The 20,966-nt window shown below is 45.8% G+C and overlaps 1 protein-coding gene across 1 annotated transcript in view; it reads right to left on the bottom strand.

Annotated features, from left to right (window-relative positions):
• Nucleotides 1–20,966, bottom strand: part of COL9A3 (collagen type IX alpha 3 chain) — a 36,152-nt gene that overhangs the window by 6,292 nt on the left and 8,894 nt on the right. Inside the window, exons 5-23 of the mRNA XM_054274887.1 lie at nucleotides 18,651–18,686; nucleotides 18,050–18,073; nucleotides 17,018–17,071; nucleotides 16,791–16,844; nucleotides 15,678–15,719; nucleotides 14,173–14,229; nucleotides 12,645–12,698; nucleotides 12,059–12,112; nucleotides 11,816–11,869; nucleotides 10,996–11,049; nucleotides 10,048–10,101; nucleotides 9,617–9,670; nucleotides 9,282–9,335; nucleotides 8,697–8,750; nucleotides 7,533–7,577; nucleotides 6,705–6,758; nucleotides 6,300–6,353; nucleotides 3,575–3,628; nucleotides 2,680–2,751 (exon numbers count right to left, since the gene is read on the bottom strand). Of these exons, the coding sequence (XP_054130862.1) occupies nucleotides 2,680–2,751; nucleotides 3,575–3,628; nucleotides 6,300–6,353; nucleotides 6,705–6,758; nucleotides 7,533–7,577; nucleotides 8,697–8,750; nucleotides 9,282–9,335; nucleotides 9,617–9,670; nucleotides 10,048–10,101; nucleotides 10,996–11,049; nucleotides 11,816–11,869; nucleotides 12,059–12,112; nucleotides 12,645–12,698; nucleotides 14,173–14,229; nucleotides 15,678–15,719; nucleotides 16,791–16,844; nucleotides 17,018–17,071; nucleotides 18,050–18,073; nucleotides 18,651–18,686 (978 nt within the window). The remainder of the gene's footprint in view (nucleotides 1–2,679; nucleotides 2,752–3,574; nucleotides 3,629–6,299; nucleotides 6,354–6,704; nucleotides 6,759–7,532; nucleotides 7,578–8,696; nucleotides 8,751–9,281; nucleotides 9,336–9,616; nucleotides 9,671–10,047; nucleotides 10,102–10,995; nucleotides 11,050–11,815; nucleotides 11,870–12,058; nucleotides 12,113–12,644; nucleotides 12,699–14,172; nucleotides 14,230–15,677; nucleotides 15,720–16,790; nucleotides 16,845–17,017; nucleotides 17,072–18,049; nucleotides 18,074–18,650; nucleotides 18,687–20,966) is intronic.

The following is a 20,966-nucleotide window of genomic DNA, read 5'->3' as shown; positions in this document are numbered from 1 at the left end:
GCAAAATCTACATATGAAATTCAGCCATTTTACCCTTCAAGCAGGATTTTTATAGCACTCTCATCAATCTGGCATCTGCAAACTGATCTTTTTTTGTTAACTAGATCTAGAGATGGCTCAGCAGAACTGAATCTTCAAGGAGAACAAACATACACAACAAGGACATTTTATTTTGTTCAATTCAAGCACTAAGTTAAAAAGAGGGGAGATTTCTATTAATGAAAAATAACTCAGAAAAACAGACAATGGAATGTAGAAATGCAAGAGTGGCTAAAACTTTATAACACCTGTTTTATGTTTGCTGAAGGCAAAAGCAATATATTCCTTTCTGAACATTTTTATCTAAATTTTATACCTCTGACTTCACAGAGTCTCAAGGCTCCATGACAGTTTATGGCAAAAAACCACAGTTCAGTCACCAAAGACTAAGCCCTGCAAGGAACATTCCCTTAAAGACAAGCTTAGCCCAGAGGATTTTCATTCAAAACTCCAATTCTCTGCAGGAACAAGGAGTTCAGGACTGCCAGCCCCATGTCTTCACGCATTTTCTCTGATCAGCTCAACAAAACTCATCTCATGGTTTTGGCCAAGCATTCAGTGCTCCAGGAGGGAGCCCAGAGAGGCAATGCCCCAGGTGGCTGCTGGCATCCAGGATCCTCAGGAATTTCATCATAATAAAAATCCTTAGGAAAAATATTTGTCTATTGCTGCCTCAGTCAGCAACAACAGCCCAGCCCTTCCCCATCCCATATCCCACCCCAGCAGGATGGCTGATGTATTTTATCTCAACACTATTTTATATCTTATGTCGCAGACATCTTTTTATGTAAATCCTTTCCTTAGGATTTTTTCCTCCTGAGAAGCTGAGAGGCCTCAGGCACAAAATGTAAACATTGATTATCTGCTGCTGTGGAATGCAACAGGTGCATCTGTGATTGGTCTCGTGTGGTTGTTTGTAATTAATGGCCAATCACAGCCCAGCTGGCACAGACAGAGAGTCTGGGACAGCTGCCTTTGTTATTCATTCTTTTCTATTCTTAGCCAGCCTTCTGATGAAATCCTTTCTTCTATTCTTTTAGTATAGTTTTAATGTAATATATATCATAAAATAATAAATCAGCCTTCTGAAACATGGAGTCAAATCCTCGTCTCTTCCCTCATCTGAAAACCCCTGTGAGCACAGTCACAATCTTACAGACAAATGCACCAAACCACTGGTATTTTTCATGCCAGCAAGCACACTGACTGAAATGCTGGTTTACATGCCTGAGCAGTCAGTCCAAGGACTGTGAAAAAGCCTGTCAGTACTCAGCCAGCTCAGGCATGAGGGGATTTCTCTTTTTCCACAGAAAGGTCTCAATTGACTTCAGGAGAGTGTGATGAGCTGGCTGCAGCTGGGACAGGGTGATTGCATGGATGCTGTGTGTGCAGCTCTCCCTTTTATCCTGACCCAGGGCAGATCTCTGGGTGCTCTGTGTGTCCCCAGCAGCACAGGCTGTTTGTTCAGGCTATAAAAACACAGCCTGAGGGTTTAGGGTGAGCCCAGCACCACTAAACCACCAAGGGCCTCATCCACACCTTGTTTGAATCCTCCAGGGATGGGGACTCCCCCACTTCCATGGGCAGCCTGTCCCAATGCTTTACAACCCTTTCTGGGAAAAAAATTCCTAATATCTAATCTAAACATTCCCTGCTGCAGCTTGAGGCCGTTTCCTCTCATTCTGAGCAACCAACAATCCCATCTCAGAGTAACTGCACTGAACTTCAGAGGCAGAAATAAAACCTGGATTATTTTTTACTGCTTTAAGCACAAAGTTTGATCCCTCCCTCTTCTTGGAGCTTCATGCAGGGGCCTCTTCCCCTCTGAATTTGTACATTTTTCACCACAGCAAAGCCCTGAATGCAGCCAGGAGCCCCAGAGCTCCACAATAACGCTCCTGTTTCACACTTCCAGCCCACAGCCACTCCAAAAGGCTTTTTTCAACCTGCCTGGAGCCAGCACAGAAGGGCCATTGTGGAACCCCTGTGGTGCTGCTGCAGTTGCTTACATAGAAAGCAACTTAGAGCTTTTTTTTAAAAAAAAACTTTCACCTTAAAGCTGGGGAGGAGGGAGCTGGTGAACACATGGCTCCTGTTCTCCTGCAAACTCCCAAAAAATGCTGTTCACTTTGCCCTGATGGCTTCTTTCAAATTGAGAATGAACTAATTTAAATAAAAAGTCACATTTATTGTGAGGTGGGATGCCCATGTGTTTTGATGTTCAGAAAGAAAAGTCATTGATAAAACTGGAATTAAAAAAAAAAAAATCCAGAGAGTCTAATCAAGCATCTCAGTAACAAAAATTCATGAATCAGCTCTCTCATGTTGCTGGGGAGGAAGGCTTTGGTGGAACCAATGTAAGAAACAGGGGAAAATCCAAAACATTCTATATTTTGGATAGGATAGGGCCTGGAATTTGCTTTTAAACAATTCACCCTGTCTGAAAATAGTGGGAGTTTCTGGAGAGGAACAGAAAGCAGGAACAGAGGGGACAGGATGGATCCTGCTCCCTTGCCCTGAGGCCTGGCTTGGGCAGCCCCAGGGACACCCAGCACACAACAGCTACACCAGGTCTGGGTGCCCACTGCCCCCTAAATGCCCATCCCAAGCAGGAATGGGTGCCAGGAGCATTATCCTTACCCTGTCTCCTGTCTCTCCACGGATCCCAGTCGGGCCTGGCAGGCCGGGCTCACCGCTGGCACCTTTGGGGCCCTGTTGGGAGAACAACAAAACCAAGCTACAGCTCACAGTGCAGAACCCTGGGAGCTCACCAGTCTCCATAACAGGTTCAGAAAGGTTGTTTTTGAATGTCTCTCTCCTTTTTCTCCCCACTTGTGTTGGTTGGTACAGCTCACTCCAGCTTCTCTCCTGGTTCAAGGTCAGGCATGTGTGAGGGGCTCCAACCTTTGTACTGGGTCTTTCATTAATAAACTTCTTAAAATTAATAAACCTTCAATATCTGTGAGCCCACCAAGTGATGCTCCCTCAGCCAGTGCCAGTGGGGAGTGGAGGTCCCACATCCTTGGAGGAGGGAGGAAGAAAGGTTGGAGACCCCAGTGCAGCAAAAAGGAGGAGGAATGCACTGAAGAAAAACAGAAAGTGGAGCAGATCAAGGAGAAACTGAGGTGTCTTTACAAAGATCAAACCCAAAAAGTCATAAAAACCTTAAAACTCAGCTTGTTCCACCACCTGGCACAGGCTGAGACACGTTCCACCAGAGCAGGCTAGTCAGGGCCCCATCAGCTGGCCTTGGACCCCTCCAGGGATGGGGCAGCCACAACTGCTCCCAGGGAAAAGGCTCAAAACTCAACCCCTCCCTCTGCAAACAAACACTAAATATAAATTCCTCCTGCAGGCAGCTTATCTGGCCTTTTGCTCTTTCTACCATCCCCTGGTAATGAAGGTGTCACACTGGCTCTGGCAAATGGAAGAGATTTCTTCCCTTCCCTCATTGCCATCACCCAAATTCTGGCCAGGGGCTTGCAGAGAGCACTGATCTGCCAAAATACCACAATGTCCCCTCTGTGACACTGACCTGGAAGCCTCGGACACCTCGGGCTCCTATGGGGCCTTGGAGGCCAAGTGGTCCCTGCAAAGAGAGAGATCAGCTTTGGTAAGTGTGGGGACACCAGTTGTTGGTTTTTCTGGGTCTGCATTGAAGGCACTTGAGATGGTAGTTCATGTTCAGACTCAGGTGTTTATTATTTCTTATCAGTAAAGCAGTCTCACTGCTGTGAGTTCTGCAGCTTTTCATTAGAAGGCACAAAATGGCCAACAGTCTCTTGTTACAAGGTCCCCTAAGACTGAACTGTCCGATTAAGAACTGACACCAAATTATTTTCTCTTTTAACCCAATAACTGATCCCACAGAGCTGCAATGGGGACTTTTCTGCCCAATTACAAAATGCCACCCAAACCCATGGAGAAGAAGGAAGAAGAAGCATGAAGAAGAAACCCAGGATGACACCCTGTGCTCTCCATCTTGCTGCCATCCACAATATACTAAAAATCCCAAAACCTAAGTTTATCACCCAGTGATACACCTACACTACTCTCTGTAATCTGTTTCACACTTTTGTGGATTCTAGTTTATCTTTAAGTCCAGGAAACTTTCTCCATGAATGAGGGTCAGAGTCAGTGTTCCCCTGGGGGTCAGGGCACCCCAGAACTGACAGAGAAACATTCCCTGTGGTGCCCTGGGTTTGCACAGGTGAGGAGAACATTTGGGGCCAGGTGAGGAGAACATTTGGGGCCAGGTGAGGAGAACATTTGGGGCCAGGTGAGTCAGCTGTCACTGAACTGGCAGACTGGGCAGTTCTATGCTGCTGCCCCTGCAAAGCTGGTTTGGTGTTTGCTGAGCTTTGTTAATTGCACTGCTGTTAACAGAGAGGTTTATTTGGATAACCAATGCTTAACAGCACTACTCATGAGTAGTAGAGATCAGGGACAGCAAAAAGTGGCAGCATGACAGAGCACAGACAGCATCCATTAGAGGGATCTGCTGTCCCAATATTCTGCTTTTAATTGATTGCAAGGAACTACTGCAAAACACGTGCTGCAGGCCCTTGGAAATGAAAAATGGCAATTGCATCCATCTGTTTGAGCACCTTGGTTCCAGCAATGTATAAAAAAGCAGCACTTTATGCTGCCAGGGCTTTTAAAAGCTCACCAGACAGAACATGAATGTTACCATTAGGAGTCTCTATTGCTTTCTCCTGAGAAAAATATCACAGATCCAATAAAGATCTTGGATGAAAAAAAAAAACCAACTAAGTAATTTAGGCATTTAAATCTCATTTTGTAAACTGTCTTCTTGAAATAGATGCCTTCAGCAAGCTTCTGTCACGAGGCAGGGCTGCAGCTTTGGCTCCTTTCTGCCATCCCTGCTGGGTGGAGCATTCAGGGACACAAATAAACCCCAGACTGGCCACTGACATAAACCAGCACCAGCCCCAAAAAGCTGAACAACTGCTCAGGTATTTTTGTGATTACTGCTTTCCACTTTGCTTTCTGCTTGTAATTCAGTAAGGAACTTTAAAAGTTATAAATACAAAGCTTTAGGGAAGTCGAGTTAAATTGCATCAAAAATGGCTCTGCTGAGCTGCTGATGGGAGCTGGAGGGACCTGACAGGTTCTGAGAAAAAGCTAAAAAACCCAAATTATTTTGAGTCAAGTAGCCTTAACACTGGAAAAATCCTGCACCTCTCTTGGAACAGCCCAGTCTTAACAAATAAATTATGATTCCAATAAAACAAATCAGAAATGAGAAGCCCAGGTTAGACATAACCATGGGTTCAGCTGCAACAGCACCCCCGTCAAAACTCTGCACCAACACAATCAGCTCAACTGCTTTTGCTTTTTGGCTGCAATAATGTGGTACCTTTTGTGAGGCCAGCCACTCAGGTGAAAAATTGCAGACATAAAAGCAAACATTATTAATACAGTTTATTTCTAAAGCTGATTTCCCTCTGCTTGGAAGTTAAAGCAGAAGCTCCTCACAAACAATAAATCATGCAGTTCAATTTCTTCCAAGTGGCACGTACCAGAAATCATATTAGACTTGCTGTAGGCTCCTGGATTTCAAAATGAGATTAAGATGGGGGGAAAAAAAAAAAAGGAAAAAGAAAAAAACCCAACAAAACCACTAGAAGATCAGATCCAGGCCCAATAGCAGCAATAGTTGGGAGTGACAAGAGGAAAAAGTACCCAAGCATTTTCAGTAGTGGGATCAAAATCAGGGTTTTACCCTCCTGGTATTATTTGTTATCATCTCTGCTGCTGAGCAGGGACTCCATGCAGTTACTCCCAGTTTTGTAGTATCCATGGCTTCAGGTTTTGCAGGGAATCCCTCTGCAGTGCTGCAAGGAAAGGGATGCAGGACTGGGGAGGATTTCAGGTTCATGTGCTCATGGCAAAGTCCACCAGTTCTGCTTCCCTAATCCTCATTTCAGCAGGGCAGAACATTCCTGTTCCTGTGCAGTGAGGGGCTTTCTGAGTGCCCAGCCCCTCCTGCAGCTCCACAAACCCCCTGGCAGCTGCAGTTTGCTCTGCCAAGGGGAATGGGAGGGATCCCTTGGCCTTTGCATGGAGCTGTCAGTGAGAGCAGGACCTGACCCAGCCTGGGGAGGAATTCCTGTGTTGCCAAAGCTCCCCAGAGACACCACAGAGAGAGAAATGGCTTTTCACTGTAGCCAGAGAGTGACCCCCCATCCCAACCCTATTTTGGCACCTCTCTGGTTCTCAGCCAGCTCTGTACTTACAGTTGCTCCTCTGGGTCCTGACAGACCTCTGTCACCAGGGATGCCAACATCGCCCTGGCAGGGACACCAAAGGCAGCTGTGACATTCAGGAGGCACAAAGCCACCAAACCCAAATCCACCTTCCCAGCCCTCTGGGACACATTCCTGCATGCCAGGCTGCTCAGCCCCCACCTCCTGCCCCCCTGGCCCCTCTGCCAGCCCACTGCTGGTGGGCTTTGCCCAGCACCCTGCCCAGCCAGCTCACACCACTGCGCAATGCCTGGAGTGCTCAACCCCCTGGGACTGCAGGTGCTGCATCAGTGGGAGATTTATTGATGCAAGGAAGCAGCACGTGAGCTCCAGCTCCCCAGCTGGGTTTAAAATTCAGCAACAGAGCCCATGGTAAATGGAAATGTGGGCACTTACAGGGATGCCTGGCTCTCCAGAGGGACCTGCCTCTCCCATCTCGCCAGGGCTGCCCTGCAGAGCACAAAGCAAACACTCAGTGAGGGCAGCAGCACCTCAGGGAGTCATTTCTGTCCTGCCTGAAGCAGCAACAGGAGAGGGGAGTTAAAACCTGGATCAGGAAATAAGAACAGATTTAAACTTTCACAGATTTGAGGCAAAGCTCACAGCACCAGAGGACAGGTGAGCTGCACACTCTCTCTTGGCACCAAGGGCCAGGGGATGCCAGGATATCCCATCCCATTCCCTCCTGCACACCAGAGTAGATTCCTGCCCCACCTTCCTGCAGCCTGCTCTCCTCCCTGAGCATTAGCAGCAATAATGATGCAGAGGGAAATATTCATAAAGGAGAGGGACAAAGACACCTCTCAGAGCAGCTTTGTGCTGGAGTGCTTTGGTGTGCCTGAGGCTTTCTTTAATCTCACAGGTAGGTGTCAATCTAAAGCTCCATGGAAGTTTTTATCCTGAGGTGAGGGAAAATCTGCAGAAGGCAAGATGAGATCATTCTGCTCCTGCTGGTGCTCAGCCTTTTGATCCCCAAAGATCAAACCTCCTCCTGGGACTGTGACAAAAGGATGAGGTTTACTAAACCACTGATGACTCTCCTATGGATCTGCTGTGTCTGAACCAGGTGCCAGCCCCGTTATTTTACCTAATTTCAGCTCTTTAGCCCCATCAGAAATACAGAATCCATCACTTTGGGGTAAGTCCTCCCAGTCCCCCAAAGCTAAAAAGTCTTGCTGTGACCACTTTCCCCACCAGACCCCATCATTAGAGAGATTCACTTACTGGTTCACCCTTTGAGCCTTTAATACCTGCTCTTCCAGGCAGACCCTGAAAAAACAATCACATTAAAGCAATGTCAGAAGAAGTGAAGTTATTTAATTTGTTATTCTGGTCTGATTTGACACACAAGGAGCGACCTTTGCTTGAAGCAATGGAAGGTTTAGAACTTCTGCAGCTTTCACTGTGAAAATTATGATTTCAATGTCTCTCTTGCTGCCCTTGCAGCTCCATGAGCACAAATCCTTGGCATGAGAGCAAAGAGCAGGGATGTGCAAATGGACCAGCAGCAGCAACATTTTGCACTGCAGAAACCTCTCTCCAGGGGAGTTCAAAATATTCTGCAAATGCAGGAAGAAAGGAATACTTGATCTCTTTTAAATAGTTGGAAGTCTGGGGAGATGAAACATTTTGCCAATAAGCACTGGAGTAAGGCAGGGACAGAGCTCAGGGTATTAGAGATCTTGCCTCCCTCCATAAGGGATGCACATCAGTGGGATGTGAAAGAGAAAATCTCTCTCAAGTTTAGACTTTAAAGAGTCAGAGAAGCCAGCAGGCAGGGAATTACTGTGAGTTGCTGCTCCAGGTGTTCTCCAGCCCTGTCTGGCACACTCCTTCCCTGTCTGCAGGGTGGGAAAAGTGGATTTCTGTGACTGTGTTCACAGGGGTCTGAGGATGAGGGAAGAGATGAGGATCTGACTCCATGTTTCAGAAAGCTGATTTATTATTTTATCATATATATTATATTAAAACTATACTAAAAGAATAGAAGAGAGGATTTCATCTTATCTATTCTTAGAAGGCTAGCTAAGAATAGAAAAAGAAAAGAATGAAAACAAAGGCTTATGTCTCAGACAGAGTCTGAGCCAGCTGGGCTGTGACTGGCCATTAATTAGAAACAACCACATGAGACCAATCACAGATGCACCTGTTGCATTCCACAGCAGCAGATAATCAATGTTTACATTTTGTTCCTGAGGCCTCTCAGCTTCTCAGGAGGAAAAATCCTAAGGAAAGGATTTTTCATAAAAGATGTCTGTGACTCGTTTCCTCTTGGCTTAACTAGAGCTCCTTGTGAAACAGCCCCAGAATGACCCTGCCCTGTCCCCAGGACGGATCGCTGCAGGCACACTGAGCCCCCAGGGGTGGCAGGTCCTGCTCCATACTCACGGGAAGTCCATTTGGCCCCTTCTCTCCAGGAGCACCCATGGGAGCTGCGTCACCCTGTGGACAGGGACAGGTTAGGAGGGATCCTCCAGCACAGGCAGGGGACACATTCCCACACAGGCATTTGTGCTTTTCTCCCCCCCTGTGTGCACAGGACCCAGAGCTGCTGTGTCCAGAGGAGTGAGCACCCACTGGACAGGAGCTCCCAGAGTTTCCCTGCAGCTCCCAGCCCTCCCTGGCAGCACATTCAATGTTCCTGCAGGAGCTCAGCTCAGGAACCAGGCAACCAGCCCCTGACAGCACCTTGTCTCCAGGCTATTGAAATCAGCTCTGAAAAGGCATCTCTGAGGGCCTGGAGTCAGCCAGCAGGAACCACTGAACCCAGGGGCACAGCTGAGTTTACATCATTTGTGCACCTCCCTTCTTTAGGGAATTCCCTCAGGATTAACTAACAGGAGAATTTCACTCTCCTTCACTAGTGACACTACCAGAAAACTCTTTAGAAGGAAAAGCTTTCCAGCCAAGCTTCCTGAGGGGAATTGCAGTCTGAGGAACCTTCCCTGCAGTGTGAAGCAGGACTTTACAAACCTTCTCACCATCGAGTCCAGGAGCTCCATCCCGCCCGTCCTTGCCAGGCATCCCCTGCAATCATGGACAGCACAGGTTTGGGTCAGAGGAGGCTCTGTGGTTTGCAAAACTCACATCAAAGAAGCTTTTGGCAATGAGTCCAGCTCTAGTTGTGCTGGGAGATTTTCATTAGCAGCAGTACAACTGTGGCTTAGCCCAGCTGGGCTTGCACAGAGACCACAGAGCAGAGTTTGACAGCAAGGATGGCAAGGAGCAGCTTTTTGCCTGTTCTGTTTGATCTCCTCACCTGCAAGAAAGACAAACAGCAAGACCTGCATCCTGCTTAACTCACTTACAGGTTCTCCTATGAGCCCACGAGCCCCTGGGTTTCCTTTTGGTCCAGGTTTACCCTAGAAAATAACAATAAATCCTGAATTAATTAACCTGAAGAACAGTCAACAAAGACAACACTCAAATTCTGTAGGGACATTTCATTTCATTTCAGCTGGGTCCTCTCTGTCCAGATAAATTTGGAGGTTTGGGACACAGCAAGAAACCAGCCCAGTGCTGGATATAACACCTGGGAAGATCCTTGATCATTTCAAGGGATGGAAATGTAAGATCTGCTCCCTGTGCTCCAGGCTGCAGCAGCACTTGGACACCTTAGAGTCAAACATCTCATTTCTGAGATGGTGCTTCCATCCCTTTCAAGCAAATGAAGGGAGCACCAACCATAATAAACCTGTGGAACATTCTTTGGACTGGAGCAAAGGGTGTTTGCACTTACAGTGTCTCCTTTGGGCCCCCGGAACCCCTGAGGTCCTTTGCTCCCTTGGTCTCCCTGTGACAGAGGAGGAAAAGCCATTAAGCATCTTCATCACACAGAGGCAGAGATTGCTGCTTTGGGGTGAAATGAGGAGATTTTTGTGCTGTTTGCTGGTGTCAGCAGAGGTGTGAGCACACACAGTGCCCTGAGAGCTGGGGGCACTTTCTCAGTGACTCCCCAATTCCTGACACCCCAATTCCTGACACCCCTTCTGCAGCAGGGACCTTGCCAACAGCCCCTCAGGGCAGGGACCATCTTCCCCTTCATTTAATGAAGCAATTTCTTTAAGCAGAAACAGAGTGGGAGAAAAGCTTTAATATTTACTGCCTAGATCCTGCTGGGTGTAACGAAAGGTTTGGTGAGAAAGCACCTCATTTTGTTTTAGTTTGGAGGAATTTCTTCTATAATTGCAAGGCTAGGGAGGGGTCCCCAGAGAGTGTTGCTGCAGAAGGATGGGGATTGCATCTTCAACACACAGCTATTCCTGCTTGGAGCAAAAATCCTTGAGAGCTGGGAACCTGGGAACAGAGTAGGCTCAAGGGATGTAAGCTCACAAAAGGGTTGATTCTTCCTCAAAAATTAATGGATATTCCCTTCTCCAGGGCTTGCCCACAGCTGCTGGTGCTCAAGGAAGGGCAGTGAAGCACAGAGAGTAATGGAAATGTGGTGAATTTACTCTGGTGTGGGGCATGGCAAAGGGAGAGACATTGTGAGGTCTGCATCAGGTAAAATAACATTGCTCTGATGGAGGGAAAGGGAAAAGGGAAAAATCTGCTGGAGGTGGGCAGCATAGCTCTGCTCAATGGCAGCAGAGCTCAGGAAGGAGGAATAAACCAGGCTGTGGAGGGCAGGGCCCCAGAGAGCCTGGGACACATATCCAATGGGATACATATCCACTGGGATACATACAGCTCTGCCTGGAGGTCCTGGGATGCCAGGTGGGCCCCTGAATCCAATGTCACCCTGCAGAGGACAGACAGACAGACAGACATCATTGTGAGCCTGGGTTTGGCAGAGGGTGAAGTAACAGAATCCCCACCTTGCACCACAACCTGAGAAAACACAAAAGCCCTGGAAAGACAGCCCTGTATCTCCTGCTGGTTTGCAGGACAGACAAATCCCACTCTGAACAAAGGGTTTCACTCTGGATCTCCCCACCTTTGTGCCTCTGATACACTGACAGCATTCATGGCCTTGCTATCTTGATAACACTCTTGATCCTAAATAAATGCATGACTTCATCCAATTCAAACCCATTCAGCCTCTGGGCTGCTGGTCAAGGGACTGTGACAGGAATCCAAAGCCTCAATGAGCTGGAGATTGACCCTGTTCTCACTGAAGAGCCTTTTTGTGTCCTGAAAACCTTTGTCTGGCTTTTTCTTATAAAGAGACAGACAGAAAGTGAAATGTTAATGAAATGTTTCTCTTTTTTTGGGGGTGATTTTTTTGGTTTTTTTTTTGGTTTTTTTTTCAAGATTCTATAGCACTGCCAGTGCTGCCCTTTGATTGGAATGATTCAGTCTGGCTGGGGCTGACCCTGCCAGTCCCTTGGCTGTGAGGATTCCTGACTTTGGAGGTTGTTCTGATGGAGGAGCTGCAGGGAACAGCCCACACTTTAAACTTTATGAGTTTCCCAGTGGGATTCAGTAAAGACAAATGCCACTGGCACCTGTCAGAAGACAAACTGGTGGTGGACAGGAAAAGGAAAAATGAGAAGTTTTTTGCTTACTCTGTCGCCAGCTGGACCCATTGGGCCAGGGAGGCCTCTCAGTCCTCTTGGGCCCTAATTAAGGAAACAAATCAGTTCAGACTTAATCAGTGTTTGTGTAATCAAGGTGAGTCCACATGACAAGGCCATGGGACGGGAGGGAGAAGGAGAAGGAGAAGGAGAAGGAGAAGGAGAAGGAGAAGGAGAAGGAGAAGGAGAAGGAGAAGGAGAAGGAGAAGGAGAAGGAGAAGAAGGAGGGGTTACCTGCAGGCCAACACCGCCGGGAATCCCTGGAGGGCCGGGAGGGCCAGGGTTACCCTGGGACAGAAAAATCAATCAGACAGGAGGAGGGACAGCAGCAAACACAGCCAGGGACAGCCCCATCTTATTCCTCCCTGAGCTCCCTCTCTCCCTCCTTCCCTCCCAGATTTCTCTTCAGAATGTGTTTCTATGTTACAGACAATTTCTATGTGCAAGAGCATTCAGATCAGTCAGGAATTCATCCAAGTGATTAAAGCAGGAATTTATCCAAGTGATTATCAGTCAGGAATTTATCCAAGTGATTAAAGCAGGGCTTTTCCTGAGCTGACATCCCTGCATGGCAAAGAATAGCTGTTAACTCAAACTGATCTTAACATGGTGATCCTTGGAAAGATGAATTTTCCTGGGGAGTCAGCCCATGGTGCTACAGGGAGAGCAGTGGAACCCAATGCACTTCAGCCAAAGTAACTGCTCCTTGTTCAGAAACAGCCTCATTCCTCCCTGCCTGCTTCAAAAAATCCCTTATTGCTTTTTCTAGTTGTTTTTAAAGAGAGAAATCCTCCCCTGTTACTTTTAAGTGTAAGTTTACCTTTTCTCCTTGTTTTCCTACTTCACCAGGCTCCCCTTTGTGACCAGTGTGTCCCTAGAAATAAGAGTTATGATTATTCACATCCCAGTAGAGCCTTGTTTCAAAATTAGGTTTGGTGAGACAGCTGTCAAATCTAAACCCCACATCCCAAATGACTTTGAGGGAAAGCAGTCTGTAGGTGTGCTGTGAATGGAGATCCCTCCTGGGGGAGGCTGTCAGGTACCAGAGTTGATGCAGCTCCTGAAAATGCCCAGATTTGGTTTTCCAGAGTGACTTTCACTAAGCTCATGGTCTGGATGCAACTCTCAAACCCAGGGACCAGAACTCAGCTCCCATCACCCCAGAAATGGGGATGAGTCACTCCTGAGAACCCCATTCTGCATTTTAACCTCCCTTTTTACATCATCTTTAACATCTGCATCATCAAGCTTTCAAAGAAATCCTTGTCCCACTGAGAGCTCTCTCATCAGCTCTGACTCACTTTGAGTCCTGGCTCGGTTCTGTGGCTGTGGAGAGACCCAGGCTCATTCCAGCTGTGGCAGATGTTATTCCTCACCACAACAAAGGTCCTGGGCACCATTTGCATCATAATTGAAGAGTTGCACTGGGTTTTCCATTGCATGAGCCATGAATTTTGAGCAGTTATCCCCAAACATCTTGTATTTGTAATGACATTCATGACTCAGAGCAGAGCCCAAGCAGGCAGGGAAGGTGGGAAAGGTCACTCAGGAGGAACTGAGAGCATTTCCCAGGTGTTCTCCCACTCACTGCCAACTTCTAAATCCTGCTAAAAGAACTTGAATCACTTTTTATTTTGTCTCACTGCTGGAGTCCATAACTGCAAAGACATAGAGGGGACAGAGAGGAGATGTTTAACTCCTGAGGGCTGAAAATTTACATACCAGAGGCCAACTAAATAATTCTCTTTAAAATATTTAAACATAAATCTGCCTGCTGCTACACTGGCTATAAAAACAACAATTAAATTGTATTATATTAATTATGTAAGTTATATTTTGCAGTTTAAGAAGTGGTGAGGTTTTTCCAGCTCTGAGCACCTGGTTCTTGAGGCAGCTCTGAATTTCTGCCCCTGTTTGTTCCTGTCCATCAGCTCTGCCGCACTGGCCTTGCAGGGGTTTTTAATCCATGCCAAGGGTTAAATTTCATTTGTAGGAATAAATGCAGATGCATGGCTGCTTTGGGAGCTGTGGACCCTATATGTAGAGACTGTATATCTACATATATATATATATATATATATATATATATATATATATATGTGTGTATATATATATATTAATTAATATAAATTTAAATTAAATATTATTATAAAAACTATATCATATTATATATTATTTATTTATTATTATAAATAATTCTAATATTAATTATTAATATTTATTAATATTATAATTTTAATTAAATGTAATTAAATTTAAATTATATATTAATATAAAATTAATATATAGTTTAATAGTGGTGTTTATTTTGGGAGACAGATCTGGAATTGCAGGTGATGTTTCCTTACCTTGAAGCCTGGCATTCCAGGGGGGCCTGGGGGACCTGGTGGGCACAGAGCTGGGCACTGCAGGGAACAGAAACACTTTGGTTTAACGGGCACACAGCACATCCAGGGTGGCTGGCTTTGTCCAGGAGGTGAAAAAGTCATTGTGGATTTTGGCTCTAAATTCACTAAATCTAATGGAGTCACAGCATCATGGATTGACCAACATTTCCCTATGGAACAGGGTCTTAGAGGTCCACACAAAATAATGATTTATGAATGCCTACCCCACTTTGAACATGGACTGGGAGCCTTTCTGAAGGCTGACAATGTCCACAGTCCAAAATGCTGAAGAAACCAATGAAGCTGGATCAGTTTCTTTAAATCATTAGGACCATAATTAATCCTCTGCATTAACTGACCCCTATAGATTTCCTGTAGCCAACTCCTTAAAAGAAACAAGGACAGGCATCAGAGTTAATTGAAGGGCACCAATAAAAACCCAGTACCTATAAGCTGATATCTGCAGATGTTCAGGGGTGGGAGAGCCCCTGCTGGGAACTCTAGCTTGACTGGAAATTTAATGAGGAAAACGCCAAAGTCTTGAAATTTTACAAATAGCTCTCAATTTGTTTTGTTGGTTTGTTTTTCGTTTTGTTTGGTTTTTTTTTCTTTTAATACAACTCCAGGCAGCAGCTCTGTAGCAAAAATTTGATTTTCTAGTATATTCCACAGGGTAACTTAAATTAAAGATGCAGAAATAGCACCATTTCCTATTAACTGCCATGTGATGTGCCATCAGGCAGTCTAAACTGACTCAGGAGCTTTTTTTGGGACATGCCAATTAGGAAACCAGAGAAGCTGTCACAACAACAGCTGTGGAATCTGCAAATGTCACTTCCATCATTCTTGGACCCAACACTCCTTTGGTTCCCCCAAGAGAAAGGGATCAGGGCCTTCTGCTGAGGGAGGAAACCTAAACAAAGCCTAAACCTGTCCATGGAACCAGGGCCACCATCCCTGGGAACAAACAGAGCTGCACACTCTGCCTTCCCTTTGCAGAGCAGGACTGGAAGCATGGAAAGCTGCTGTCTGTTACCAAATGCTGGACTTGTTTAGCACACGGAGAATGCATGCAAAATGTGCATTTTGGGAAACAAAAATCGAGGACAAAATCAAAGACTGGTTTGGGTTGGAAGGGACCTTAAAGCTCATCCCATTCCACCCCTGCCATGGGCAGGGACACCTTCCACTGTCCCAGGGGGCTCCAACCCTGTCCAGCCTGGGCTGGGACCCTGCCAGGGATGGGGCAGCCACAGCTTCAATGGGAAATCTGTTCCAGTGCGCATCTGCCTCCTTGAATAAATATTTCAGTACAGAAAACACACACCCCAGGTGGTTTAAACCCACACCTGGAGATCTAAACCGTGCATGTTAAATGGTCTGACACTCCCTCAGCTGTGCCTACCAAAAGTCACATCAGGGATTAAACCAAAGCATATTTCCATGCTACATTGAGCAAAACCTACCTGAAGGTCCCCGCCGCCGTCAGGAAGGGCACCTGGAAGACCCTGCAATTCAGGGAATGGTGGCTTTTAGATATAAGGCAAACACCAGGAGGAAACACAATTTCTAGGACAATTTTTACAGACCCAGCTCAGCTGGATCAGTACAAGGCACACACAGACCCAGAGCCCAAAGTGCTGCCCTGAACCTGGAGAGTTCTGCCGCTGCACCAGCCCCCAAAAGCAGACACAGCAGGGCTGAAACATCCCTGGAGATGCCAGGGAAGACTCTTGGGCCTTAGGTGATGAAGGCAGCAATTAGAGAAGGGCAGCTGTGCCTGGCTTCATCCTGACCACGGGAAAGATCCCCCAGTCCCCATGTTCAACACTGCAGAGAGGCCACAGCAAACCCAAAGCAGGGCCTGTCACAGACATCTTTTATGAAAAATCCTTTCCTTAGGATTTTTCCTCCTGAGAAGCTGAGAGGCCTCAGGAACAAAATGTAAACATTGATTATCTGCTGCTGTGGAATGCAACAGGTGCATCTGTGATTGGTCTCATGTGGTTGTTTGTAATTAATGGCCAATCACATTCAGCTGGCTTGGACAGAGAGCTGAGCCACAAACCTTTGTTATCATTCTTTCCTATTCTATTCTTAGCTAGCCTTTTGATTAAATCCTCTCTTCTATTCTTTTAGTATAGTTTTAATGTAATATATATAATAAAATAATAAATCAGCCTTTTGGAACACGGAGTCAGATCCTCGTCTCTTCCCTCAGCCTGAAACCCCTGTGAACACGATCACACAGGGACCTGACTGAGAGTCCCCCCTTGCTGGCCCTGCAAGCACAGATCCTGATCCAAGCAAGCACAAAAACCTTCCTGGAGAGAACAGCAAGCCCTTCCCATGCCCTGTGTGCCGTAAAGGTGGGGTTCGTTGGGTGCCTCCTCACACAGAGCACAAATAACAAACAGGAGATCACCATCAAAACACCCAGAGAAAAGTCCTCTCCTCAGGACATGGTGTTTGCTGAGTGCTCATGGCAGTGGCAACAAATAAAAAGTGCAGCAAGAAGAAAATTCCAGACTCCCCCTCCCCAAGAATTTTCTCACATTCATTTGCAAGTCTCAACTTACAGGAGGCCCGGGTGGTCCAGGAGGCCCTGGGAATCCTGGCAGACCAAAAGGTCCCTAAAAGGAGAGGAAAACAGTAAGAATTCCCTTTCAATGTAAATGCAAGGGGATGTGAGGGGTGGCTAACAAATATCACTTCAGAGAGAGGTAAGAAACAAAAATTAAAAACTCATTCTTCTGTGGTGGTGGCACATTCAGTAAATGAGGATTAAATGGTGGGAGAAACTCACAGAAGGGCCCCGAAATCCGTGTCCCCCTGGGAGCCCACTGGGTCCTGGAGGCCCCTGTGGAACAGAGAGTGGAGCTTCAATATCTGTGCTGACCTGGACACCCCAAACCTGGGGTACCCAGCAGCTGTGGTGCCTTGAGAGGCTGGCTGGAACAGGGGCTGGACAGAGTTAAAGAATAAAACTGGGATTTATTGAAAGGCTTTTTAAGGATGCACCTTGGGCAGTGCAAGAGCCAGCCATGGCTACACCCAAGATGGACCCTGAGTCACAAATTCTCAGACTTTTATAAGCTTTGGTCCATTTCCATATTGGGGTTAAATGTCCAATTCCAGCTCCAGGTTGTGCAGTCCCACCCTCCCAGTTTGCTCTCCTCAATTTGCTGTTTTTGCACTTTTTGGGGCTGGAGCTGTAATGGTGTCCTTGGTTCTGGGGCTGGAAAAGGATTGTTTTGTCTGACTACACTGTGAGGGGAACTTGCTAACACTTCATATGAAATTCAGAGTTCCATACTAATGCAGTACAGAATCAGGAAAACATGAAAGCTCAAACTGAAGGCATCACTTGGGCTGTCCCCATTTTCCATTCCCCCCAAGGAGCTCCACCTGCACCAGACCAGCAGCTTCCCAAGGCACATCTTGCTTTTTACTCCAAAAACTCCCCTGGAATTCACTGCCCATCTGCATCCCTCAGGCACAGGGCAGCTCCCAGGGCCCCACCAAACCAAAGCTGCCCCAGGGCTGGTCACTCCCACTGCTTACAAGGCTGCTGAGCCTTGACTTTACACCAATCCAGCTTCCCCAGGGTGGGGACAGGATAAAAACCACACAGGGTCAATGATCTGCAGGACTTCTGGCACAGCAGAAGGACCTGAGGCCTGGGGTGGGTTTGCAACAGTCAGAGTATCCAATAATATCCAATAAAATTAAGATGTATAATTTATAATCTTAATTTTAATTTATAATTTTTAGTTCTTTAATTTAATTATTAATATTAATTTATAATTTTTTTGAAAAAGAAATTCTTATTACTTACTGGAGGTCCTGGTAGTCCTTTGCCCTGAAAACAACATTTGAAACAATAAAAGAGCACTCAGAAAACGGGCACACAGGAAAAATGCTGCTAATTTTTTTTTTGTTTTAAGTTTCCTTATCACTCCCTTGCCCCATTATAATGATTATAATTTGCAATCAGAGCAGAGTTTTGATGAATCCTTTTGCTGTCTCTAATAATTTGTATTCCCTTTCCATCTCTGTTACCTGTGAGACATCTGTGAGAAGAGAGATGTGTGGTGGCACAAGGGTGGGACATGGAGAGGAAGAAAATACTCCAGTTTATCTATTTCTCCTTTTTCTCTTCCTTTTAATTTTGATGAGCCATTAGATAATGTCTAATAATTGTGATAGCATTTGAAATGTCAGTCTGTATCCCAAACTGGTTTGCTTTTAGAGCACCTCAGAGAATAAAACCAGGCCTGTGCTACCTGAACAGGTCACACATACACATTTAAACATTTCAAACAATATATTCACTCATTCAGGCTTTGATCCTTTTTTTTGGGGTGCAAAGCTTCCCATCCTCTCTTGGCACAATATTCCACATTTTCAGCACATGAGCTGCTCTGGGAGGTACTTACAGCAGGTCCAGGTGGCCCAGCAGGTCCCAGTGCACCCTGTGGGAATAAAACAGGATAAAAATCAACAGGGATAAAAGAGGAACCTCCACATGGGGAGTCACCAAGGCCGGCTCTCCTTGACTCCAATCTTTGCTGGGAAACTCCAGCAGTGTCTTGCTGGACAGAACTGGAGATGCTCAGCTGAATTCACACATATAAGGACAAAAATATATGGATAATTACTCTGGAAGTCCCAGCTGGCCTCAGATGAATATCTAAAATATCCTCCATGAATATCTAAACGTTCATAACTTGAATTCTATCTACTTGAAATATTCTCATTCATAATACATTCACATTGTAGATCCAATTACTAAGCTTCCTAAAACTATTAACAGAATTTGGATTTGTTCTAGCGAATTTTATTAATCCATCTATTTTCCTTTCAAGCAAAGCCAAAGATTTGGCAGCTTCTGCTTCTTCCCTTGCTTCCTTGGCAATTCCCCCACCTCCTTTTCCCAGTTTGCATTCCCACTCTTAGGCTTGGCTGGGGCTTAGACTGGAATTAAGTCACTCTTGAAGCTGAGAAGCTCCTGCTTGACTGAAGATAAGAACACAGAGAGATCTCCTTGACCCCTTTGCTGCATTGCAAAGCTGCCAGCAGGCTGCAACATTCATTATAGGTGATAATTCTGAACCAGCATCCCAGGATGGTTTGGGTTGGAAGGGACCTTAAAGCTCATCCTGTCCCACCCCTGCCATGGGCAGGGACAGCTCCCAGGGCACCAGGGTGCAGGACAAAGCTTCCATGGCCTCTCCCCAGCCCAAAGCTCCTTCCCAAGCATCCCCAAAATGCTGCACAGAAACATCCTGAGCAGATTTCCTGAGCTGGAATTAAAGGGTGTCTGCCCCTGGGAGCAGGAGAACAAGAATGTCCCACTGTGACCCCAGGGATGACACCTGCCCTCTGCTCCTGCTCTGTGGGCCTGAGACACAAACTTTAAATAATTTAGGGGTTTTAGAGGAGCAGAGTTTTTAGTTAGGGATAAGCTTTATTTGAGTTAACTAAAATAAATGGGTAGGCTTTGATGAAGTTAAGAGTTAGTAGTTTACTAATAATTGATTGATTGCTTGTGCACACAATGTTTGGTTAGCTAGGTTTATAATGAAGAATATAGAAACTGATAAATGGCTTTTAGGAACATAAGACAACTGTAGGCCTCCTCTGTTCTGAAACCAATTGAAGACAGGAATGGGAGTTCTACCAAGGGTTCATTTGTCATATTTGCATTGAAAAGGTCAGAACGAAGAAGACTTCATTTACTTCCTCATTTTGGGACCCCTCCCCATGAAAGGGACCACCGACCCATTTCAAGGAACAAACTACCCATGCTTAATAGCTTTTGAACTGATTACCCTACGAAGTGGGGAATGGGATGTACCAAAGTCATGAATATGCATTTGTATTTTGGGTATTCAATACCTGTATAGACAAAAGGACTCTGTAATCACCTGTAAATCAATACTTGTATAGATGAAAGGACTCTGTAATCACCTGTAAATTGCGGGGTGTATTTGGGAGCTATCCCACAATAAACATCCACTTTCTAACTTGAAACTGTTAGAGAGTTTTTGTCTGTCACAGTTGGATATCGGTACTAGATCAATATCCATATTTTTTAATAAATCAGGCCAAAGGAGTTTAGAAATGGTTTCCCTTGTTAAGCTTAAGGAGAAAGACACAGAGGACCCAAGGCCTTGTTAAGAGTGGTCTTGTGAGCAGAGGACAGTAATCCAATAAAATCAGCTGTGCTGTGAATGGCAGCTCATTCATTTCTCCTGCTGCAGGTCACTCTGCTCTGCCCCAGTCACTTCTATCTGCAGGATAAAATCCTCACAACTGCTGTGGCTGTAAGGGACCAGCTGGGATCTCCTCCTGCAAGGGAAACATTGAATTCCTGGCACCTCCTCACTTGCACCCTCATTCTGAAAGCAGCTGGATCCCTCCTTTCTGCTTTGTCCAACAGGCCAGAAAGATGGCAGAGCACTCAAAATGCCAGCCTTTGGCCCTTTGCTCCCTAATTCTGATGCCTTGGAGGGTGTAAGGTGCAGAATGCAGCAGTGAACATTCCTGGTAAGGTAAGAGACTGTGAAATCCCTGAATGAGCTGATGCTACTGCCTTAAGGCAAAGGAGAGACTCTAATTTACATCTCAATTTTAATAACATTGTGTGACTCGACTCGTTCTCCTGGTAACAATGTTCTTTCTCTTTTGATTAGAAAACACTATCATCATCATTTTTCATTTTGTAGCGATTTACTCTGTGAATAGACAGC

The sequence above is a fragment of the Melozone crissalis genome, unplaced genomic scaffold (genome assembly GCF_028551555.1).
Source record: "Melozone crissalis strain CALT ecotype California unplaced genomic scaffold, PUWL_Pcris_2 ptg000017l_1, whole genome shotgun sequence".
Lineage (NCBI taxonomy): Eukaryota > Metazoa > Chordata > Aves > Passeriformes > Passerellidae > Melozone > Melozone crissalis.
This window is presented reverse-complemented; position numbering and strand designations above follow the sequence as displayed.